This window comes from Myodes glareolus, chromosome 6 (genome assembly GCF_982192425.1).
Source record: "Myodes glareolus chromosome 6, mMyoGla1.1, whole genome shotgun sequence".
NCBI lineage: Eukaryota > Metazoa > Chordata > Mammalia > Rodentia > Cricetidae > Myodes > Myodes glareolus.
In genome coordinates this window covers 49,980,340-50,004,501 of record NC_142031.1, presented here as the reverse complement: position 1 = coordinate 50,004,501, position 24,162 = coordinate 49,980,340, and the positions used below count along the sequence as shown (strand labels likewise).

Below are 24,162 nucleotides of genomic sequence, written 5' to 3'. Positions count from 1 at the left end.
TTACAGTCAGCAAGGAAATTAGGAGATTTTAAGACATCTGACTGAATGGACTTAAGTATTTCCATCGACATAAGAAAGACAACAGACATGAGCTTTTATATTTAAATAACATGATAAGGCGAAAGCAAACAAGCAAAGATAAATGGCATATGTTCTTAGGGCCTAACCTCACATTGGTAGCAGTATGTTGGACGCTATTTTCTGGTATCATAATTAGGGGCAGCAGTAGTGATGCACTATGATGATCATGTATACAAATATATAAAACTAGCAAGCATGTAGCAGCCCATCACACCCAAATGAAATACACATGGTTTGATGATTTTAACAAACTTTACACCAAGTAACTATGGCAAAGTAACAGTGTAGGCTAGGGTTAATGTTCACCAGTTTGGATGAATTTAACATAAATCATCTTCATCTTTCCCACTTGCCATGATTTAAAGGATGCAATCTTAAGAAACCTAATAAGCACTGGTATTAGTGAAAAATAAAGTTCAATATATTTTAATGAAATACTTAGTAGATAACAAGTAAAATAGGAATAACCAAGTCCTAAAAAAATAATAATTGCAAAAGTAGGAAATTCTCTTCAGTAACTAGGATGAAACAGAAACAAGGAAAAACAGTAACATCCTGGACATCTACCTGATCATTCAAAAATAATCTGAATCATGAAAATGAACAAAATTGCCACCCTTTAAAAGTGAAATTAACTCGTACTCATAAATCACTACTTCCTCTCACTATATCGCAACCTTCCAGGTAAAACCATTATTACAATACAAAAGACAGAACTATATTCAATCACAAAGTACTTTTAATAAATAGGAACCCAAACTACATTAAAGTGTATTCAAGCCATTTAAAACAATTATCAAGCAGGTTAGAAATTGCACCTATTAAGGACTAACACTATCATTAATCACAATTGAAAAGATTCACTAAAATTCATTACATTTTATTGATACCTGGTATGGTCTTGTTCATTTTTTTGTCCAGAGGAACACATCAGCCTAACATACTTTTTGTTTTGCTGAGCAAAGAAACACTTATAATAAAAGTTGAACAATATGAACATAAAAGAAATTTTACATCTTAAAAACCAGTTTCAAACTGATTAACATGGCAATAGGTTTTAACTTTTAAAGATACACAGTTTCAAGCATGGTGTGGCACATCTGTCTGAGTTTGAGATCAGCCTGGTCTCCATAGTGAGTTCCTGGAGAGACAGACCTAGGTAGAGAGATAATTTCTCAATAAAGAAAAGAAAGAACAGTTCAAAAATGGCAATTGGGGCTGGTGATGAGACCCAATGAGTAAAACTGCCTGCTGAGCAAGCCTGGCAGGGAACCAAATCTTGACTATCGTCCACTGAGCTCCACATCTCTACTATGGCACACACACAAATAGACACATACACACAAGCACACACACATAAATAAATAATAAAACATTAAAAACTTTAAAAGAAAATATACACTGAAATTACAAAATATAAAATCTATGTAAAAATGTTACTCTAAGAAAAAAATCTAAGTACGCACCTAAATTTAAGGAAACTGGCAAACAATAATAGCTTTAAAAAGTACATGCCAGAAAATATTAACAATGGACAAAAATATTTTTTCAACTTCACCTGAAACACGACGACTCAAAATATACCTAAAAATTAAGCATACTCGGATGGTTACAAATGCCATCTGAATTTAACAAATCCAATACAGCTTTCTACCAAAGGAAACTGTATTATTATTTGATTTTAAAACTGCCATTAAATTGAAATTCAGTTGATTTACTAAACAGATTTTATCACCAAAACTCAAGTAGTTTCTTAATTCAGGTGTTAGTGTTATTCCTTTATAGAGGTTACTGTTGTTCCTGGCAGTGTCCTGGTGACTTTCAGCTACGGGTTAAAGTTCTTGTTGTGCCCCAGCTTTGCAACCACAAGGAAAACAGGCAGGTAGAAAGAATCATGTCAAAGTTATTTTACTTGCCAAACCATACTTTAAAAGCTTTTTTTTATTAAATCAAGAGGTCTTGTATGTACATAAGAAAGGAACAAAAATTACAATATTTAATTTTTAGTGTATTTCAGGTTTTCAGTAATATTCTACCAAAAACTGCTTCTAGGCTTTCACGTTTCTTGCTTGTACAATGATCAACTACATGAGAAAATTTAATGACTCTTATCTGAAACAAACTTTACTCAATGTTGCAATCCTCTAAGCCCTAATGTTGGAATAAAAGGCATGTATCAACACATCTGGTACAACAACAGATTGTATCCTATGTACGCTTGCTATGGAAGTGAAAATTATACAGCTACTGATCTCATATCCTCTTGCTTTCTCTCCACACATCCTTTATTCCTTGCAAGCTGGCTACGAAGACGCTCATGTGATTTACATTGGTATAAATTCTATCCACTGGATTTCTTCTCGTTGTGAATTCTTTCATGTTGGTGAAGGTATGTCGAACATGTGAATGCTTTCCCACATTGTTCACATACATATGGCTTCTCTCCAGTGTGGTTTCTTTCATGGATTTGAAGGGATTTTGAAAAAGTGAATGCATGCCCACACTGCACACAAACATATGGTTTCTCTCCAGTGTGAATCCTTTCGTGATTGTAACAAGCTCTATGCTGGATGAAGGCTTTCCCACATTGCTTACATGAATACGGTTTCTCTCCAGTGTGAATTCTTTCATGTTTGTGAAGGTATGTGGAACACGTAAATGCTTTCCCACATTGCTTACAAACATAGGGTTTTTCTCCAGTGTGAATCCTTTCATGAATGTAACAGGCACTGGAATAAGTGAAAGCTTTTCCACAATGTTTACATGAGTAAGGTTTCTCTCCGGTGTGAATTCTTTCATGGATTAGAAGCTGAGAGGAACGAATGAAGGCTTTCCCACACTGTTTGCAAACATAGTGTTTCTCTCCAGTGTGAGTTCTTTCATGATTGTTACGGGTTGTGGGATCACTGAATGCTTTTCCACAATGCTTACATAAATAAGGCTTCTCTCCAGTGTGAATTCTTTCATGCTTACGAAGGTATGAGGAACGTCCAAATACTTTCCCACACTGCTTACATGCATAAAGTTTTTCTCGGGTGTGACTCCTTTCATGTTGGAGAAGGTGGTAAGAATGAATACACGCTTTCCCACACTGTTTACACACATAAGGTCTGTCTCCAGTGTGAGTTCGTTCATGATTATAACAGGCCCTTGGATGGATGAAAGCTTTTCTACAATACTTACATGCAAAAGTCTTCTCTCTAGGATGACTTTTATGATGTTTGATAAGGTGACTAGAATTAGTGAAGGCTTCACCACACTGCTTACACACAAAAGTCTTTTCTCCAGTTTGGAGTTTTTCATAAGACTGAACATAGCTGCACGCCATGAGAGCTGCTTCAAACTGCTTATATTCAAGGACATTATCTCCACTACGCGTTGCTTGAGAATCCTGAGCAGAAGCAAGACTCCTCCAGTGTTCATTAGACAGTTTATTTTCACAGGGTTTCTCTCTGGAAGGATTCTCAAGGGTAAGAAAGGACTCGGAATATGTAAAATCTTTCCAATGTTTCTTATGTTTAAAAGATTTTTCCTTATGTTCCTGATACTCATATGGTTTCCCTACAGTTGGATCGCTGTGATTCACATCTGATTGTGAAAGACCAATGGCATCATTTGCACACACACTGCTTTCACAGACTGCTATTCCAGGAGGCATGTCCTCATTACCAACAGGCTCTCGAATCTGTCGGTGGGTTTCTCCATACTGAATACCACATTCAGATTCATAGAATCCTTTAACCACATGAGTGCTGCCAAAAATGAAAAGAATATTACTATAGTTTTATGGCTAGCCAAGAGAGATATTGGAGGCTGGGTATTGAAATGCACACTTGTTACTGCAGTATTTAGAAGGCAAAGGGACTACAAGTTCAAAGCTAACATAACCCACACAAAAAGAGCTCATCCTAGGGGAAAAAAAGAGTTGTTACTATTGCCACAAGAATTTATGCCTAAAAGGATTGAACATTGAGCCATAGGCCCTGAGAAAGACATAATTTTCTTAGTTTCTCTAATAACATTTTGTCTCCTAAAACAACTCACATGATTACAAAAAAATGGTGTAAAATCACTGCAGATACATAGTAATTTGCTTAGCCCATGTTACATTTTGTTCTTTAACTATTCCTATTTCATGGTTGGCTCATATCTGACAAACATGGTCTTTGCCAAAGTTACCAATGTTGAATAGTCCTGATGCAAAATGGTGTGGGTCAGGCTTTATGGAATTGGGATAGCTGAACATTTTTTTAAAGATTTATTTATTTATTGTGTGGTGTGGGAGAATTATCTGTATTCTGTCAATCATGTATTTTAATAATACGTTGATTGGCCAGGCAGGAAGTATAGGCGGGAAAACCAGACAGGAAGTAGAGGTGATGCAATGAGAACAGGAGAATTCTGGGAAGCAGGAAGCTCCCTCCGCCATTCCTGCACAGACCATCGAAGAGGCAGGATGTAACCTGCCCAGCTGAGAAAGGTACTGAGCCTTGTGGCTAACGTAGATAAGGATAATGGGGTAACAAAAGTTATAAGAGCTAATAAGTAGCCTGACCTAATGGGCCAATCAGTTGTATAACTTATAGAGATCTCTATGTGATTGATTTTCTCTGGGACTTGTCGGCTGTGGGGTACTGGGCAGGAACAGAAACCCCACCAAGCCGGCCCCTCATGCTACAATTGTGTATACAGTATACTGCCTGCATGCATGCCTGCAAGTCAGAAGAGGGCACCAGACCTCATTACAGATGGTTGTGAGCCACCATGTGGTTGCTGGGAATTGAACTCAGGACCTTTAGAAGAGCAGGTAGTGCTCTTAACCACTGAGCCATCTCTCCAGTCCAATAGCTGAGTATTTTTAACATAGTTTTTGAAGCTATGTTACAATGTATCCCAAACACACTTTTATTCACATATGTCTTATATTCAAAGTCTAAAGGTAACTTGAAAAAATATATTAAATAATTTTGTGCACACAGTAAAGTTTTCTTATAACGAAAGAATTGTAAAAAAAAAAAGTCTCAGCTTAGGTTGCATGATATTGTGGAATATTACATTACAAAGTTGGGATCCTTCCATTCTGAATGATCAAGTTCAATGAACTTTCAGATTAAATCAATTTACATTTAGCTGTACTTGGATTATTTACTTGGGTACAAGATTTCCTACCACTTTCAAGTATTTAATAAAAATTCATTTTTTTGTTGAGTGTAAATTACCTCAGATTTCTCCTAATACTTTGGTAATCCTCTCCAATACTTTCTTCCTCTGTTTTCCCTGAAAGGTAAACCCAAGAAAAGTTTTATTCAATATTACATTAAAAATCATTACAGTCTAGCCTCCCATCCCCATGGTAAAATGTAAAAAATCATACAAATAGTCAATAATATCTTTCCTTTCAATATTTCAAATGAGACAACTATACAGAAGAGAAAGAAACAGTTACTTTTGTGAATGAACAAGGAAAATAATTATGTTGTATTTTTTTTACCTATGGAGATCAGGTTGCTAAAGGTTTCCTTCATCACATCTCTGTAGAGCTCCTTTTGATAAGAATCTAACAAAGCCCATTCTCCTAGAGTGAAGTTCACAGTCACATCTTCAAAGGTCACTGGCTCCTGAAAGAATCCACAGACACTTAGAAGAGTAATGCTGAGAAAACACGGGAGATCCAGAGTGCCTTGATTCCTTCATTTCATGCCTGTTCGTCATCTGTTCCTTATATATCATGATTGGCACTACATCTCACTAGTTACAAACAGTGAATACACACTTAGTATTAATTCTAACTCATGCACTGTAGCACAATTCTCAGGCCCATATGGAACTGCATGATAAGTGAACAACACAACAGCAAGACCTCTTGTGGAGCTTGCCTCGATACTCTTTGTACACTGCATCTTTAGTAATTTGGAACCCACCAGATTTAGACACGTCTACTTGTCAATAGAATCTAATTATGAAGCCTGAGGACACCCACTGGAATACAAACAATTAGCTTAATGGTAAAGGGGGAATCACTGCCATGCAATGCTGTATAGTATTCTATATATTCCTAGTATCTTTCCAAGTTTTTACCTATTTCTGACATATGAAGAGATTGAAACCCCAATGAAACTTGGATGAATTCTCTCTTATCAAGACGTTGAATTTGCCCAGGCATGGTGGTACACATATTAATTCTAACACAAAGGAGGTAGGGGCGGATGGATCTCTGTGAATTGAAGGCTAGTCTAGCCTAAGTAGCAAATTCAAGGACAGACAGAGTTACACAGACAGTGAGACTCTGACTCGATAAAAGAAAAAAACTATGGATGTCAGCCCCAAACAGAACATTTTAACCAATTCCCCCTCCCATGTCCAAGGCTAAGGGGACATCATAAAAGAGGTATATGTTTAGAAAAATCTAACATGACTAAAAGTTTGACTATTATAGATGATTATCTATTAATCTGAATTTCTTAATTACACATTACATTTTAAATAAGTTGCACAAACATAATACCTTAAACAAGAGCAGAAATATATATATACACAGTATAACAAAATCAATCTTAAATATGTATCAACAGACCAAGATTCATATCAATGCAAAGTATTCATCTCTACATCCTATCTCCCTTTTGATGAAAATAAATATTTATAGACAATCATTTTGGAAATTTGGATGTTGCTTTCTCCATACTGATTCCAGTTGTTTGTTGGGCAAAGTATTTTAGGGTTCACAGAGACATTCTGGGGGCTCTTGTTCCATCAAACTACATTAGTTTGGAAGGAACCCACAGGTTCTCATCTTCTGTGAAAGCAAAAGCAGAACCTCTTTTCCAAAGTAACAATCCTTAGACCCAAACATACCTTTATGTTGGTTTACCTTAGCAGTCCTCAAAATCAAATGTATTTTTTCAGTCAAAAAATTCAAAGAAAACACAATAATATACATAATCCAAACTCTCTTTGTATATTCCATCTTTACGGCTCAATTTTCTTTACTTCTTTCATCTATGACTGTAGTCTTTTACATTACTTTTACTGTCCCTTTAAAAACTTTGTTTTATTTATACCTTTTTCTTTCTGTCTCCCAAGCCTACATATATTTTTTAAACACACTGTGTCTCATTTAAGAGGTCTTTTATGTCTGAACCTGTCCTGTTGTGTATCTGAAATCCTTTTCTGATAAGTAGTATTTTAAAATGGTTAGCAGTATGGTCTCAGCAGCCCTGGATGCTGGCTCTGCTTCTCCCAGCCTTTTAATATGGCAGAGGTATGTTCACCGCCTCTGAGAGCCGTGCTCACTGCCCTAGCTCCAGGGATACAGCGGGTCTATGTTACCATTAAGCAACTTGCAGTACTCAGCTCACAAACCCCATTTAAGTGTTATGTAGATGAACCTCCTTGAAAGAACCAGAGCTGTTTGTGCAACTAGCATGAACCAGGAAACCTTGTTAAAGGAGCTGCATCTCTGTTTGTGCCCAGCAAACAGAGCCTATCTGAAAAAAAAAAAAATGCTGCTACCAAGAAGCTGCGCTTGGCTCCCATTTTTGTGGGTCTAGAAGGCCTCTTTCTGTTCTTAAGCTTTTTTTTTTTCATTTGTTCATTGAACATTCTCCAAAAATGACCGTATCTCGGACACAAAGCACATCTCAACAGGTACAGGAAAGTTGAAATAACTCCTTGCAACCCTATCAAACATATCAACAAGAGAAACAATTGAAATGTTATAAACTTATGGAAATTCAACAGCTCTCTACAGATAGAAAAATGAGTCAAGACAGAAAAAGAAATTAAAGACCTTCTAGAATTGAGTGAAATTGGATACACAACATACCTGAAGTTATGGGACACATTAGAGGTGGTTCAAACAGGCAAGTTCATCGTGCTAAGTGCCTACATAAAAACCTTGAATAGATCTCAAACTAGTAACTTATCAGCACACCAAAAAAAAAAAATCACTTAGAGATAATCAAATTCTGAAAACAATAAACAAACAACAATTTCCTTGAAAAAAAAAAACAAAAAGCATCAATAAATCCGAGAGTTAGTTGTAACAGTACTTTTTCATTAGGACTGCCAGCCCACAAATAATGACAGAAATTTAATTATGAAAGCTTGACCTCAGCTTAGGCTTCTTTTTAACTAGTTTCACAACTTAAATTAACCCACATTTTGAATCTATGTTCTTTCACGTAGGTTGTTACCTCATCTCCGTGTTGCCCATCCTGCTTCCTTCCACATCTAGTTTGTGACTCTGCCTTTTTGCTTCCCAGAGTTCTCTCTTTGCCTGGAAGTCCCATCTATACTCACTCTCCTGTCTAGCTATTGGTCATTCAGTTTTATAAAAAAAAAAAAAAAAAACACTGAATCAATAACAACAATACATCTTCATACAGTTGGTTCTTTGAGAAAAATCAGTAAGATTGACAAATCCTCATCCAAACTAAGTAAAAAGCAGAGAGATGATCCAAATAAACAAAATTAGATACGAGATGAGGATATAACAACAGACATTGAAGAAATCCAGAAAATCATAAGGACATACTTTAAGAAACCTGTACTCCACCGAATTGGAACATCTGAAAGTGGATACTTTTCTGGATATATACCAGAATTTAACTTACCAAAATTAAATCAAGATGAGATAAGCAATTTAAGAAGGCAAATAACCCCTATTGAAATAGCAGCCATCATTAAAAGTCTCCCAAACAAACAAAGAAACAAGGAAACAGCCAAGCCCTGGTGATTTGGTAAAGAATTCTACTAGACCTTAAAAGCAGAATTAAAGCCAATGATCCTCCAATTACTCCACAAAACAGAGACAAAAGGAACACTGCCTAATTCTTTTTAATATGTTACAGTTATCCTGATACCTAAACCTTTTGAAGTCCCAATAAAGAAAGAGAATTACCGACCAATTTCCCTTATGAAAATAGGTGCAAAAATTCTCAACAAAGTACTTGCAAACCAAATCAGAGAACACATTTGAAAAATCATCCACCAGGAGCATGTGGTCTTCAGACCAGAGATGCAGGGATGGTTCAAAATACATAAATCAATAAATGCAACCCACCATATAAACAAACTTAAAGGCAAAAACCCCATGATCATCTCATTAGATGCAGAAATGGACTCTAAAAAAATCCAATACCCCTTCATGATGACATTACTAGAGATTAGGGATTGAAGAAAAATCCTTCAAGATAATAAAGGTGGCCCCACCTTCCAACACTGCAGCCACATTAGCTAGCCAGCAGGCAAGGTTCCTACAGGCAGACCATCCCACCATCACCCCCATCAGACCCTGTAATCTACAAGTCATACTCTGACCCCCAAACCTACCCATCCTCTGTGACCTCAGCAGCTCCCTGAGACATAGACACACTTGTATAGATTGGACTAAGAGGTAAGTGACTGGTCTCCCAGCTAGAGAGCCCAGTCTTTAAGTCCTAAGCCCGAGGGCACAACTCATGCCCCTCCCCCAGCCATTGCAGCTCCTCTAGCCAGTCAGCAGGCAAGGCTCCCTTAGAAAGGCCACTCCACCCATTCCGAATTTGACCCTGTAATCTACAAGCCTCACTCTGTCCAGTGGGAAGTAGCCTTGAACTCATTGGCACAGGAGACCACTTCCTAAATATAACACCAACAGCACAGATACTGAGAGCAACAATTAATAAATGTGACCTGAAACTGGAAAGCTTCTGTAAGGCAAAGTACATGGCAAATAAGATAAAACAACAGCCTACAGAATGAGAAAAAAATCTTCACTTCACCAACACCACAACTGACAGAGGAACTGATTTCTAAAACATATAAAGAACCCAAAAAACTAGACATCAAAATACCAAATAATCCAATTAAAAAATTATATACAGATCTAAAGAGAATTTTCAGTAAAAGAATCTCAAATGGCCGATAGACATTTAAGGAATGTTCAAAATTCTTAATCATCAGGGAAAAGCAAATCAAAATGACTCTGAGATACCATCATACACCTGTCATAATGGCTAAGATCAAAAACACTAATAAAAGCTCATGCTGAAGAGGATGTGGAGTTCGGGGAATACTCCTCCATTGCTGGAAGGAGTACAAACTTGTACAGTCACTTTGGAAATCAGTATGGCAGTTTCTTGGAAAATTGGGAATCAATCTAACTCAAGACCCAGTGATACCCCTCTTGGGCATGTACCCAAAGGATGCCCAATTATACTACAAGGACACTTGCTCAGCTATGTTCATAGCATTATTCATAATAGAACCTAGAAACGACCTAGATGCCCCTCATAACTGAAGAATTGATATGGAAAATATGGTACATTTACACAATGGAATATTACTTAGCTATGAAAAAAACAATGTCATCATGAAACTTGTAGGCAAATAGATGGAACTAGAAAAAATCATCCTGAGTAAGACAACCCAAACTCAGAAAGACAAACACTCATAAATGGATATTAGATGTAAAGCAAAGGATAACCAAACTACAATCTACAGCTCCAGAGAAGCTAGGTAACAAGGACCCTAAAGAGGGACACATGAATCACTCTGGAAAGGGGAAATAGATGAGATCTCCTGGGAAAACTAGAGGTGGGGTGGGTGGCGTTAGAGGGGAGGAGATTAGGGATGAGAATACGAGGAAATGGGATGGTCGAGTTGGGAGAGAGATGGAGTGGAAGAACAATGAAAAAGAGATATCTTGATAGAGGGAGCTATTGTTGGGTTAGGGAGAAACTGGTGCTAGGGAAATCCCCAGGAATCCATAAAGACGATCCCAGCTAAGACTCCTAGCAATAGTGGAGAGGGTGCCTGAACTGGTCTTCCCCTGTAAAAAGATTGGTGATTACCCTAACTGTCATCATAGAGCCTTCATCCAGTTATCTGATGGAAGAAGATGCAGAGATGCACAACCAAGTACTGGACCAAGCTCCGAGAGTCCCTTCAAAGAGAGAGAGGGAATATATGAGCAAGGAGGGTCAAGACTGCGATGTGGCAATCTACAGAGACACTTGAACCAAGTTTCTGGAAACTCACAATGTCTGGACTGTATGGGTCCTAACTACTTCCTCTCCATGCAGGTGACAGTTGTGTAGTTTGGTCCGTTTGAAGCACCCCTGGCAATGGGATCAGGATCTACCCCTGGTGTATGAGCTGGCTTTTGGGGACCCATTCCCTGTGGTGGGATGTCTTGCACAGCCTTGATGCAGGGAGAAGGGGCTTGGTCCTGCCTCAACTTAATGTGCCAGACTTTGCTGATTCCCCATGGGAGGGTTACCCTTTCAGAGGAGTGGATGGGGGAAGTGTGGCTGTCATGTAAAAGAAAGAAAAAAATAATAATAAAGTAGTTTACAGCAAGCCCAAGACCAATCTCAACTTAAATGGTGTGGAACTCAAAGGAATTCCACTAAAATCAGAAACAAAATAAAGTTGTCCACTATCTCCTGACCTATTCAATATAGTACTTGAAGGTAAAGCTAGAGCAATAAGATAACTACAGGTGTCCAAGGGGATACATGTTGGAGAGGAAGAAGTCCAAGTATCTATCTGCAGATAGTATGATAGTATAAATAAGTAACTCTAAAAGTTCCACCAGGGCACTCCTACAGCTCATAAACACTTACAGTAAAGTAGTTGAATACAAAATCAACTCACAAAAGTCAGTAGCCCTCCTATATACAAATAAAAAATTGACTAAGAAAGAAACCAAGGAAACAACACCCTTCATAAAGGTCTCAAATAATATAAAGTATCTCTGGGTAACTCTAACCAAATACGTGAAAGACTTATATGATAAAATCTGTAATTGAAGAAGATATTAGACGTTGGAATGGTCTCCCATGCTCATGGATCAGTAGAATTCAAGATGGTCATCATACCAAAAGAAACCTACAGATTCAATAGAATCCCCATCAAAGTTCAACACAACTATTTACAGATCTTCAAAGGACAATTCTCAACTTCATATGGAAACACAAAAAAACCCAGAGTAGCTAAAATAATTCTGAACAATAAAAACTGCAGGAGGTATCATTACTCCCAATTTCAAGTTGTACTGCAAAGCTGTAGTAATAAAAACAACAAAATAGTTCGACAGACTTGCTGATCAATGAAATTACACTGATGGCCCCATCATAAACCCACACAAATGGACATGTTTTGGTTTTTTGTTTGTTTTTTTTGTTTTTTTATAAATAAGCCAGAAATACACATTGGGGGAAAAAGCATCTTCAACAAATAATGCTTGTTAAGATGGAAGGCTTCATGTAGAAGGATCCAAATATACTCTTAGTTATCACACCGCACAAAATTCAATTCCCAGTGGATCAAAGTTCTCAACTTAAAATCAGATACACTGGGGGCTGGAGAGATGGGTCGAGGTTAAGAGCACTGCCTGCTCTTCCAGAGGTCCTGAGTTCAATTTCCAGTAACCACATGGTGGCTCACAGCCATCTATAATGAGATCTGGTGCCCTCTTCTGGCATGCAACCATACATGGAAGGAATGTTGTATAAAATAAATAAATCTTTTTTAAAAAAATCAGATACACTGAACCTGATAGAAGAAAAAGTGAGAAATAACTTTGAACTCATTGACATAGGAAAAAAAAAACTTTCTGAACAGACACCATTAGCACAGGCACAACTAATATATGGAATTTCGTGAAACCGAGAAGCTTTTAATACCATCATTCCGACAATTCTCTATCTTTGGGTATCAGAAAAGATTTTTACCAACTCCACATTTGATAGGGAACTAATATCCAAAATACATAAAGTACTCAAAAAACTAGGTATCAAGAAAACAACCCAACTAAAAATTGGGTAAAGCTCAAAACAGAGAAAACCCAAAGCTGAGAAACATTTAAAGAAATAGTCAACATCTACAGCCATTGCAGAAATGTAAATCAAAACTAATTTGATATTCTATCTTACACTTCTCAAAAAGACTAAAATCAAGAGAAGTGACAGCTCATGTTGGAGAAGATATGGAGTAAGGGGAACAATCACCCATTGCTGGTGGGTTGGCAAACTTGTACAGTCACTGTGGAAAAAGTGTGGCAGTTCCTCTTTTGGGCATATACTCAATGGATGCTGTACACAAGTGCAAAGGATACTTGCTCAACCATGTTTATTGCTGCTCTATTCGTAACAGTCAGAAATTCTAAACAACTTAGGCATCCATCAACAAAAGAATGGATAAAAAGAATTGTGGTACATTTACAAAATGGAATATTATTCAATGGTTAAGAAAAAAAAGAAACAATGAAATTCACAGGCAAATGGATGGAACTAGAAAAAACAATTCTGAGTGAGTTATTCCAGACCTAGAAAGAGATAACTGATCAGTGCCTTGCTTAGCCGTCATTGGAAGAGTTTCCTCCGGCAGCATGTGGGAACAAATAGACCCACAGCCAAGTATTATTCAGAGAATGCTACCTTGGAACATTCAGCCCTAAATGAAATGTTTGCATAAAATCCTTCCCCCAGAATTGAGAGTGCCCCTTTGAAGAGGAGGCAGAAAGAGCTTAGAACCCAATGGGAATGGAGAACCCCAAGGAAACAAGACCCTCTAAAATCAACCCGAGCAAAGCTCATATGAACTCAGAGACTGGAGCAGCAGGTACAGGGCCTGAACAGGTCTGCACTAGGTCGTCTGTCCATATATTATGGCTTCCAGTTTAGTTCTCCCCCCCCCACCCAACATAGGGTTTATTTGGTTGCCTTAGTTGTCTTAGAACTAGCTCTGTAGACCAGGCTGGTCCCAAACACGGAAACCCTCTGCCTCTGACTCCGGGTGTGTGACTGGGTGGGACTACAATTCCTGTGCTTTCTCTTGGGCTCTTTCTCTCCTGTTTATTTCGTCCAATTCAGATGCATTAATTTTTGTTTTATCTTACTTTATTGTTATATCTTAGACACCTGTTTGTTTTCTAATGAGAGACAAAAAGGGAGTAGATTTGGATGGAAGGGGGAGGGGGAGGATCTGGAAGGGGGCAGAGGGAAGAGAAACCATAATCAGGATAAATCGTGCCTGGGGGGAATCTATTTTTAATGCAAGTGGGAAAAAAAAGACAGTAGCAAAAGGTATGTTTTTAGCTACAAGTGTTGATATGCAAAATAGGGGCTGAAAAAAGCTGTGTGAGGATTATTATATGGAAGAGGCCAGTCTGCAAAGGACGATCAGAAGCCCTTTGTTATTGGGACTTTCACTAAGGTACAGAGCACACACAAGGAAAGCACCTGGTATACACATTAGGGGGAGGCCGTCATTCCGCAAATGTTTCACAGTGTCCTGGACTGCAATGCCTCATGCCAATATTTAAAGCTTGCCTGACCTGTTGGGTTTTCTTTTCCACCTCAAACTCTATTAAATTGTCCTCTGGTTTCCCTCTAGGTCCATCTTTATTTTATTTTTTAAATTAAAGAGACAAAAGGGCCAAAAAGAAGTAATCTCAGCTTCCAAGGAGACACATTGAGAACCCAGAAACATGTGAAATAAAGAATTCAACTTAATGATGCAAATACAAGGTCTTGGGAAAAGAACAAGTCAGATCCAAAAGCAAAGACAGCAAGACATGGAAACGATATGGTGAGAAATTGATGAAATAGAAACTCAAAGTCTAATACAGTCAAACTCTATGTCACAGGTGGCTCTTGTAAAAAAAAAGAAAAGAAAAGAAAAAAGAAAAGGAAAAGTAAGACAGGCAAAACTCAAGTCAAGCTACTAAAATAAGTTATATATTAGAGAGGGTTACAAGAGAGTCCAGTGGATTGCAGAGGACCAACTGATAATATCTGAACACACACTAAACAGAGAAAGAAAAGAAAAGGCATTATGTGTGAAATTAAGTGGCTAAACTCTAAGTGACATACAACATGCTAAAATTAAATCAAGAGGATATAAACAACTTAAGCAGATTAATAATGAACAATGAGACTGGAAAATACACAGCAAAAACTCCCAACTCACAATTCCTTCTGCTTGTTCAAAACTAGAGAAAACAGACACTTTTTTCTTGTACATTTAAATTATTAAATTATTTTAATTATTTTATTAAATTATTTCCCTCCATTTCATGCTTTTTTTCCACAGTCAGTAATGCTGGAAACATTTCCCAAAATATTTACTTTTGCCTAGACAGTTAACAATTTTGCCAAGTTGACGGGTGAAAACAAACAATTTTGAAACAAACTGAAATTTTCCTCTTCCTTGAAAGCCTGGGTATTTTCTCCCACTGTCAGCCAGAGGGAGCAAACAAATCCTTCTGCATTAACAAATAAACAAACAGCAAAAACCAGAATGCGGGACAGGGTTAAAGTTTAGAGAGGTAAAAAGGGTTGCCTAGAATGAGCAAGGTCTGAGGTTCAACGCCCAGTGCTTTTAAAAAGGGTAACAGAGCTGTCACTAAAGTCCCTTCCCAGCAGTCTGAATTCCAGAGAGCATCAGCACCAACTCGTCAGTGATGCAGTGTTTGGAGAGGCGCGGTCTCACCCGGGAGCACTGAGGACTGGAAGACACAGCTTCAGTAGGGCAGGCAGTGCAGGGGAGGGCCGGACCGAGGGACCTCATCTAGGCTCCCCGCTGCACATTCAATTAAAATGCACATGGGTTTGAGGGCGGTGGTGACAGACTCCCACCTCGGACTCTGCAGCACAGCTCCAGGGGAACGTCAGGGCTGCGGCGCCACATTGTGACAAAGCCTCTGCAGTGTCACAAAACCGCCACGCACGACTCCAGGAGTCCAGGGTACACTCACCATTTCCTGCTTTTGGGCGTGAGCAGGTGTCCTTTCTAAAGGGCCTGCAGAGTAGCAGAAGGCGCCACCGCCCAAGACAATCCACCACTGGCCTCCCTGCAGCTACACAGGACTCAAACAGGGCGGCAATGGCGACACCCTCTGACTGTCCGTGCTCTTCATTGGACAGATCGTGCAAGAGAGTAACAGCGTCTATGATTGGTGAATGATAGCGACTCGCCTCCTTAAGTCGGACGGCACATCGGGGTTTTTTTTCCTGTTCAAAAGGAGCTCAACTGACCAACTAACCTATTTCTGACTTCTTTTCCCTGGAGTAAACCCGGAGTATACATTCTATTTAAAGAGACTGTGTTCCGAGAATTTTTGCACACGCACTTGCTTGCTCGTGTACTCAGAGGAATTCCTTTGGCCTTTTACACACACACACACACACACAGACAGACAGACACACACACACACACACACCACTTTGTTCTGAACATTCAGGGTTCAATGGCACAAGGACAAAGCCAATGACCCCCTACCGGCAGCTTTAGAGATAGAGGCTTGCCCAATCTTTTAGGTGGGTTATGGGAGATACAAAGGCAGGTCCTCATGAAGGATGAACATTTTTTATCAGCCCAGCTCTTCTTTAAGCTTGCAATATTGGTTGTCAGCATGGTGCTTTCTACAGTGTTTGGGATTTTAACACACAGGGAATGCTGAATTCAGGATTTACCTTCAAAGTGAAGAACTTCTGTGGTGGTCAAGATTAGAGATGCATCTCATCCAACCCCTGGAATAAGTATTTGTGAATTTGGTGCTTTATTTTGGCTGTGCTTTATTTTGGCTATTTTACATTGCCCCCCTTCTGAATATTAGGGTGTTGAGAGTTTTTATGGTAGAGGAAGCAATACAGAGCATGGTGATCTCCTAGAGTTAAAATGTTAGGCTTCTTTGTCTCATCGCTAGGATATGAACCACTGCCAGAGGAGGTAGTGGGGGGATCCTCGTCAGCAATTGATGTAAGCTTTTTATTACTATTTTAAAAATATTTACTTAACGTTATTTTATGTGCATTTGGTATAAAGGTGTCAGATTCCCTGGAACTGGAGTTATAGACAGTTGTGAGCTGTGAGGTGGGTGCTGGGAATTTAACCCCGAGTCCTCTGGGAGAGCAGTCAATACTCTTAAACACTGAGCCATCTCTTCAGCCCAGCTTTTTATAACTCTTGAATACTTTGTGGAATATCACCCCCATGTAGCTATTTGCTCTGTTCATTGAACGATTGTATTTCCTTGTTGTTGTGTTTAATTTTTTGGCAGAAAATGGATATATTAAAACAAATGATGTTAGAAAACCTGGTTATTTGCCTCTTCCCAAACTCTTAAGTTTGCATATCTAGGCCTACAACATGTCTCTGTGCCTGGGTTGACTAAAAAGTTTCCATACCCCAATATTAAGCCTTTCCACCTATGTAGTAATCCAAATCAAACCAGAGTAAGAAAAAGTCCAGGTTTAAGGAGTAAAATGCTCCTGGGTGACTTTCCTGCCCCAGAGAGGAGACAGAGAGAAGAACTAATGGGCCAAGCAGTGATTTAATCAATATGGTTTCTGTGTGATTATTTCGGTTCTGAGTAGCCAGGACAAACAAGTGGCCTCCTTACAACAGAACACAAGATTAGAAAAGATTTTATGTTAGCCTCAATTGAGTACAGTTGAATTAATATAAAGCTCATGCAAGCATACAGAATGGTTGAGATGCATACATACTTTTTCCATATATAAAATGCTAAAAGTAATGCAAGAAATTATAGTTCCAAATATCAGCACACATACATCCTGTATGGAAAGAGAATTTTGGACCAAAGGATAAGGATGGACTCTTTGAGAGTCTGTGCTGTTAAGCTTCTTGATGCAGAGGATGAGCATGTAGAATTAATGTGAATATCTCCATCGCTAAATACATTTGCAAGACTGAAGAGATGACTTAGAAGTTTAGAACACTTGTTATTCTTATAGAGGACCTGGCATTGATTCCACACATCTGCATGATGGTTCACAATCATCTTAGCTCCAGGATTTCCATCACCTTAATATCACGGGCACCAGATACTCACATGGTTGCGCATATATACATGTAGAGAAAATGTTCATATACATATAACAAAATAATCTAAGTACATTTGAAGCCAGGTATGGTTACATGCACTACACTTCTATCGGCTTAATAAACTGAGTCAGGGAGACTGGGTGGACCCCAAGTTTGAAACCAACCTGAACGACATGTTGAAACTATGTCTCAATAAAATAACAGAAAGTACATTTGAAAAATTCCTGTATGTCCTTTCATAACTAATGCCTTCACGCATAATTGTCCCGCACTACTGTCTTGCCAGCAAGAACGACGCAGGGCACGTAGGATCCTTCTGCAGAACAGCTTTTTAATGCATCTTGAGAGCGAGAGCATAAGCCGACATGGCGGAGACCCAGAGCGAGGCGAACCCAGCCCTTATATAGGAAACAGTCCCCGCCTCGGACGTGTCACTCTCAGATTGGTCAGCTGCCCATCATCCCAGATGACGCCTCGGGAGAGGCAGGGACTACAGCGTTGGAAATTTACCAACACATGCGCGTTATCCTGTTCACCGGGCGGTGGAACCGGATGTCAGCGCCATCTTGGAATGGCGAATGTGGTTACGGTCCTCTACACATAATAACTGTGGACTACTGCCTGTACAGTTTACTTCTTAAAACCAATATTAAAAAGTTATTTATCTATGAAAGGAGTGTTAGTTACATGGCTCAAGGTGTAAAGTTGTCACCAATACTGACAGGTTGAGTCTAATCACCTATACTTATGTGGTGGAAGGAAAGAACTGACTTCTAATTGTCTTCCAACATCTATATGTGTATGATAGCACATGAAGGTGTGCTTTTACACACACACACTCAATAAACAAAATTTTTTAATTATAGATACTTAATGTTGGAAATATGTTGGGAAAAATGGTCAACATTATTTACCAACAAGGAAATTCAAGCCAAAGCTATATTGAGATTCCATTTCATCCTTGTTACAATGGCTATTATTTTAAAATGTAATAATAAGAAATGCTAACCAAGATATAGGGGAAAGGAACAATTATATATAGTTAGTGAAAATGTAAACTAGTACAGGCATTTTGCAAATGAAGTAGGACAGTTGATCAATAAAAAAAATACTCAAAATGAAACCATCCATCAAACCAGAAATAGTCCTCTTTGCTATGTAAGGGAGAGAATTTAAACATACATAAGAAATGTATGCATTTGTGTTTGTTGTAACACTGCTCAAAAAATAGCTAAGGTGCGGTATCATCCTTGATTTCATCAACATATAAGCAAATAAAGAGAATATGGTGCATTACTATACTATATATGTATAGACAGATAGAGACATGTATGTCTCCATACATACATACAATTGTATGTATGCAATACAATTGTACTGACAATTATTTGCCTATAAAGAAGGGCGAATTCTTTTAAAAATGGATGATACTATGATGTCTCTAAGTGAAATCATCCAGACAAAGGCAACTATCATGTTCTTTTATTCGTATGTGGAAAATACAATGCAGGAACAAAATAACAAAATTCCACCATAGTGTTAGAGAGACTGTTAGAGGACACAGGGATGTCTCATGGAAGGAAGAAAAGATGACTGAATAAAGCAGTGGCTGGAAGGGTAGAAATGATGACAGCACAGTATATCATAATGAAATCCATTAATATGTACAATAAATATTGTTAATTTTACTAAATATATTTTGAATGCTTTCTTGTTAGTTTCTTATTTTTGTTCTGTCTGGCCTAGAAGTTGCTAGGGAGACTAAATGGACCTCAAATTTGTTTGAATTCCCCAGCTTCAAATCCTCAGGGTTGGAATTAATTTTATTAAATATTTTAAAGTAGAACTGAAATCCAAACCAAAAAATCTCAGTAGTCTAGGCTTTGAAATCACAAGGCAAAGAAACAAGAGCAGCTGAACATTCCACCTCAGAGCCAGTCTAGGCTATGTTACCTTTACATGGAAACTTCTTCAATGTAGCAGGCCACACTGGTACTTCACTTTGCCCATACATTTCCTTTTTATTCATGTCCCATTATTTTGATTTGTTTAAAATCTTGTGAGAGATAACACTGTTCTGTGTTATTGAGTGACTCCTTGTGCAATTCTTTTCACTCTAACCTAAGTTCCCACATCTTTCCTTAACCTATTTTCTTCACTCCTACAATTCCTCCTTGTATCCCTCTCTTTTACTTTGTATTTAGCAACTAATATTGACCACTAATCCCACTGCAGTCTTTTTATTTTCTCCACAATAATTAAATCACTAATACAAAAATACTGCTGGGTGGCCCTTTACTAATCTCAAAAACTAGTACTTAAGTAATGACTGTGCTGTGGCCATCTGACACTTCATTTTCACAGTGAAATTATCATTTTATACAGACTGTAGTTGCAGCCAGGATTCAACTACAGTGAAATAGCAAACTATTGTTTGATGAATAGATTTACTGAAGACATCAATAAATTATTCAACTGAAAGAAAATTAGCATTCAACATATGAAAAGTCTATTAATTTCAATGAAGGCAGACCTAACAGGAAAATTTATAGCCCTAAGAGACAACATTAAACATCCAAACATTGGCAGGAGAGGGCTTAGTGATTAAGAATTGAGGGAATTTGAGTTTAATTCCCAGCACCCATGTAACTGCAGATCAAAGGGTTCCAATGCCACTTCTTGCCTCCTTAGCCACTCACACATATGCTCCTAAGTTTCACAAAACACACGCATACATATACAAAGACAAACAGTGTAACGGTACACTTTGAGGTATAGGAAAAAGAAGATCTCAAACTGCCAGTCACTAAATGGAAAGAAATTATGAAAACAAGGCAGTACTAAACCAAACAAGAAATGAAAAAACGAATCAGGGAAACAGAGTTCGCTGATTAAAAGATAAACAAGTTGAACAAACCATTAGCCAAACTGATGAAAAAAGCAGACATAAATGAATACAGTTAAAGGAAATGAAGACATTGCAATAAACAACAGGAAATTCTGAGAATCAGGACAATAGTTTTTAAAAGTTTATATTGTACTAAACAGGAAAAATGACAAGAAATAGACAAATTTGTTGGCATATAGGACCTACCAGAGTTAAATCAATAAAAAATAAAATAACTTCAGGAATCTAGTACATACACAAATAAAAACTAATAACAATACTTCTTAAATTATTCTAGAAAGAATGTAAAATATAAAAGGAAAGGTTCCAAACATATTTTCCCCCAGAAAGCCAGTATTGTCCTGATTCTAAAACGTAATAAAGACATTGTAAAAAAAAAAAGAAAAATAAAGTATAATGTAATCTCTTTGCTAAACAAACATGCCAAAGTTCTCAAACCAAAACAAAGCAAAAAACAACAAAAGCAAAAACAAAACAAAACTCTTACTTCTAAAGAGAATTCATGAACAAATCATAACAATCCTTCATCTTGTTCAAGCTGGCTTCATTTCAGGCATATAAAGATGGTGTTATATACATTAATGATAAAAGAAATTCTGCAAATTGTGTCAGGGACAGAGACCACATAATCATAGAAATAACTGCACACACACACACACACACACACACACACAAAACAACTTGTAAAAATTTCAATTTCCTTTCATGACCAAATGTTTGGAAAGATAAAGGATAGACAATTTGATAAAGGCTATATGAAAAATTGTGGCTGATTCTTATTAAGAGAAAAAACTCAAAGCATTCCAATTAAGGTCAGGAACAAAGATAATTTGTATCCTCGGTACAGTTTAAAAATAGTACATAATGTCTAAGCTTCAGCAGTAAGCCACCACTCTTGGCTTGCTTCTTTTTGAATGATATGTCTCACTCTAGCCATGAACATATTCAAACTTTTTTTTTTCCGAGACAGGATTTCTCTGTAGCTTTGGAGCCTGTCCTGGAACTAGCTCTTGTAGACCAGGCTGGTCTCAAACTCACAGAGATCCACCTGCCTCTGCCTCCCGAGTGCCGGGATTAAAGGCGTGTGCCACTGTCACCCAGCGAATAGACTCAAACTTGCGGTAACTTGCTTCAACTTCCTACATATTGGGATTATAAATGAGTTACTATGTTGAATGGCTTCTGTGAGGAGGAAAGGGGGCTTTAGAACACAACTAAAGGAACGGAACACAAGAACTGAACAATGGTTACAGGCTACACAAAGACTAAAATTGGTGCTGACGAAAAGTGAACTAGATATTGGATAATAGCAAAAGGAGTAAAGATTCCGCAGTCTGGGTGATGTGGAAGACAAACAGCACTAAAACATTTCCTAAAAATATAGAGAACCAAAATTTAAATCTACCCAACTACACCAATTAGATTTTTTTTTTTTAAAGCCAAATGTACACGTTGGAGAAAAGATATCTTCAATATATTTTTAGAGCAGAAGTGGCTATTTTTTGGTAGAAGGAACAAGACATTTTTCTCTTACACTGGGAAAATGTAAGTTCCAATAGAATCAACTCTATATGTTAGACTCAAAATTCTGCAACTACTAGATGATAATAGGAAAGGTATTTAATGATATAAGCAGAGATAAGGCATTTCTGAAGGGGATTTCAGTTCTATGGAACTGAACAGAGTGTTTAGAAATACAAAGATAAATGGCTAATAAAGTACTCAAAAATTGTTCAAAAATTTTACCCAACAAGGAAATGCAAATTAGATATTCAATGTGATTTCATCTTACTCTAGCCACATGGATTTTTTTTGGACAGAAATGATGACACTGCTGTGTATAAAGGAAAACCCCTACATGTTGCACTTCTACTTATATTGGTGGTAGGGAAGGCTGGAACATGCACTATATGAGAAAGTTCATCAAAATATTAAAAATAGAACTTGTGTTCTTTCTCTTTTTTTTTTTTTTTTTGCCTACTCCTCTACGCGGATCTACAGTGGACGATGGAAGCCTGTGTGTGGGTCATTCTGCAGGCCGGCGGGGGGCGCTGACAGATGGTATACGGAACTACTTGCGCTGGGCCAGGAATCGAACTCTGGTCCTCGGGCAGAGCGGTCAGGCGCTCTACCCCCTGATCCGTCTCTTCGGCTGGAAACTTTTGTTCTTTTATGCAGATTTTAGCAAGGCATTTCCAGCGTCCATCCATTATCACAACAGACATAAGTAAAAGTATCATGGGAAGTCTGGATAAAGTGTTGTCCTTTGCTATGACATCTTAAACATGACAAGATAATAATGAAGATTTTATGAAATGTAAAATGAGCTTTGGCTTTATTAAATGGGATATGCAGAACACAATTTAACATTGGTAGCTTCTTCAGTGCCTCTGCTTGTAGGATTAATTATGAGAACCTGGGGTTGTATGGTAATGCCCTATAGGACTTGGTCATCTGTTTCAGCTTTCCTGCCAAATAATGTTAATCTAATAAAGCTTTTGGTAACATTAAAAAAATAGAACTGCCATATGATCTAATAATACCAGTCAATATAGCAAAAGGACTCTATACCAAACAATAGATTAAACTGCACTTCTAAGTTCATTGTGGTTGTATTCTCAAAAGGAAAATAGAACTACCTAAGATACCCACCAAAAAGTGAATAAATATTGAAAATGTGGCATTTACATAATGTAATTTTCTTTCACAGCAGAGAGGAATAAAATTGTAAAATATGTAGGCAACTTGATGCATTTGGAAAACAAACTGATTGAGAAAACAGACACAGCAATACAGCCGTCTTAATCTCCCCTATTGCAGTGTCTGGATACAAAGTTTAAGTGTATCATACATAAAAACAAGTGCTCATGAAGAACAGAAAAGTAGAAAGGGATCATTAGAGGAAGAGTGGACAGAAGAACACCTCATACATAAATATAGGGGTGAGGTAGTACTAAAGAGTAGAAAAGCAGATTGGGGGAAACAAGGCATACAGAAGAAAAAGAACTGGGGTAAATAAGACAAGATATGCAGGGGGGAACATATAGAAAGATATTTTATAACTCTAGCAAAAAATATAACCTAAACCAAAAAAAGCTTGAATGGACACATTCTCCATTGATGGAAAATGAATCTTTCCAAAGTCACACAAGAACCCAGTGCTAAGTTTAGGGTACTTTCTGACAATTTGTTGCTCAAGGAGAACCCGGGGTCTCCCTTAAAATGTTATTGACATTGCTCAGGATTGTCAAACAGAACTTGATGGTAAAACCCTGTAGCTGAAAATAGTACCCATATTGGCCAGAGGACATTAAGAAATCAAGCTAGAGATGACC

The 24,162-nt window shown here is 37.8% G+C and overlaps 1 protein-coding gene across 1 annotated transcript; it reads right to left on the bottom strand.

Annotated features, from left to right (window-relative positions):
* Nucleotides 1–802: 802 nt before the first annotated feature.
* LOC125404120 (uncharacterized) lies at nt 803–23,037 on the bottom strand. The gene is made up of 5 exons (XM_087907557.1): nt 22,903–23,037; nt 15,708–16,082; nt 5,573–5,699; nt 5,301–5,358; nt 803–3,833 (listed from the first exon to the last, which is right to left on the bottom strand). Exons 1-5 carry the CDS (start codon nt 23,035–23,037, stop codon nt 2,423–2,425), a joined length of 2,106 nt encoding a protein of 701 aa, XP_087763683.1. The 3' UTR covers nt 803–2,422.
* Between the last annotated feature and the right edge of the window lie 1,125 nt (nt 23,038–24,162).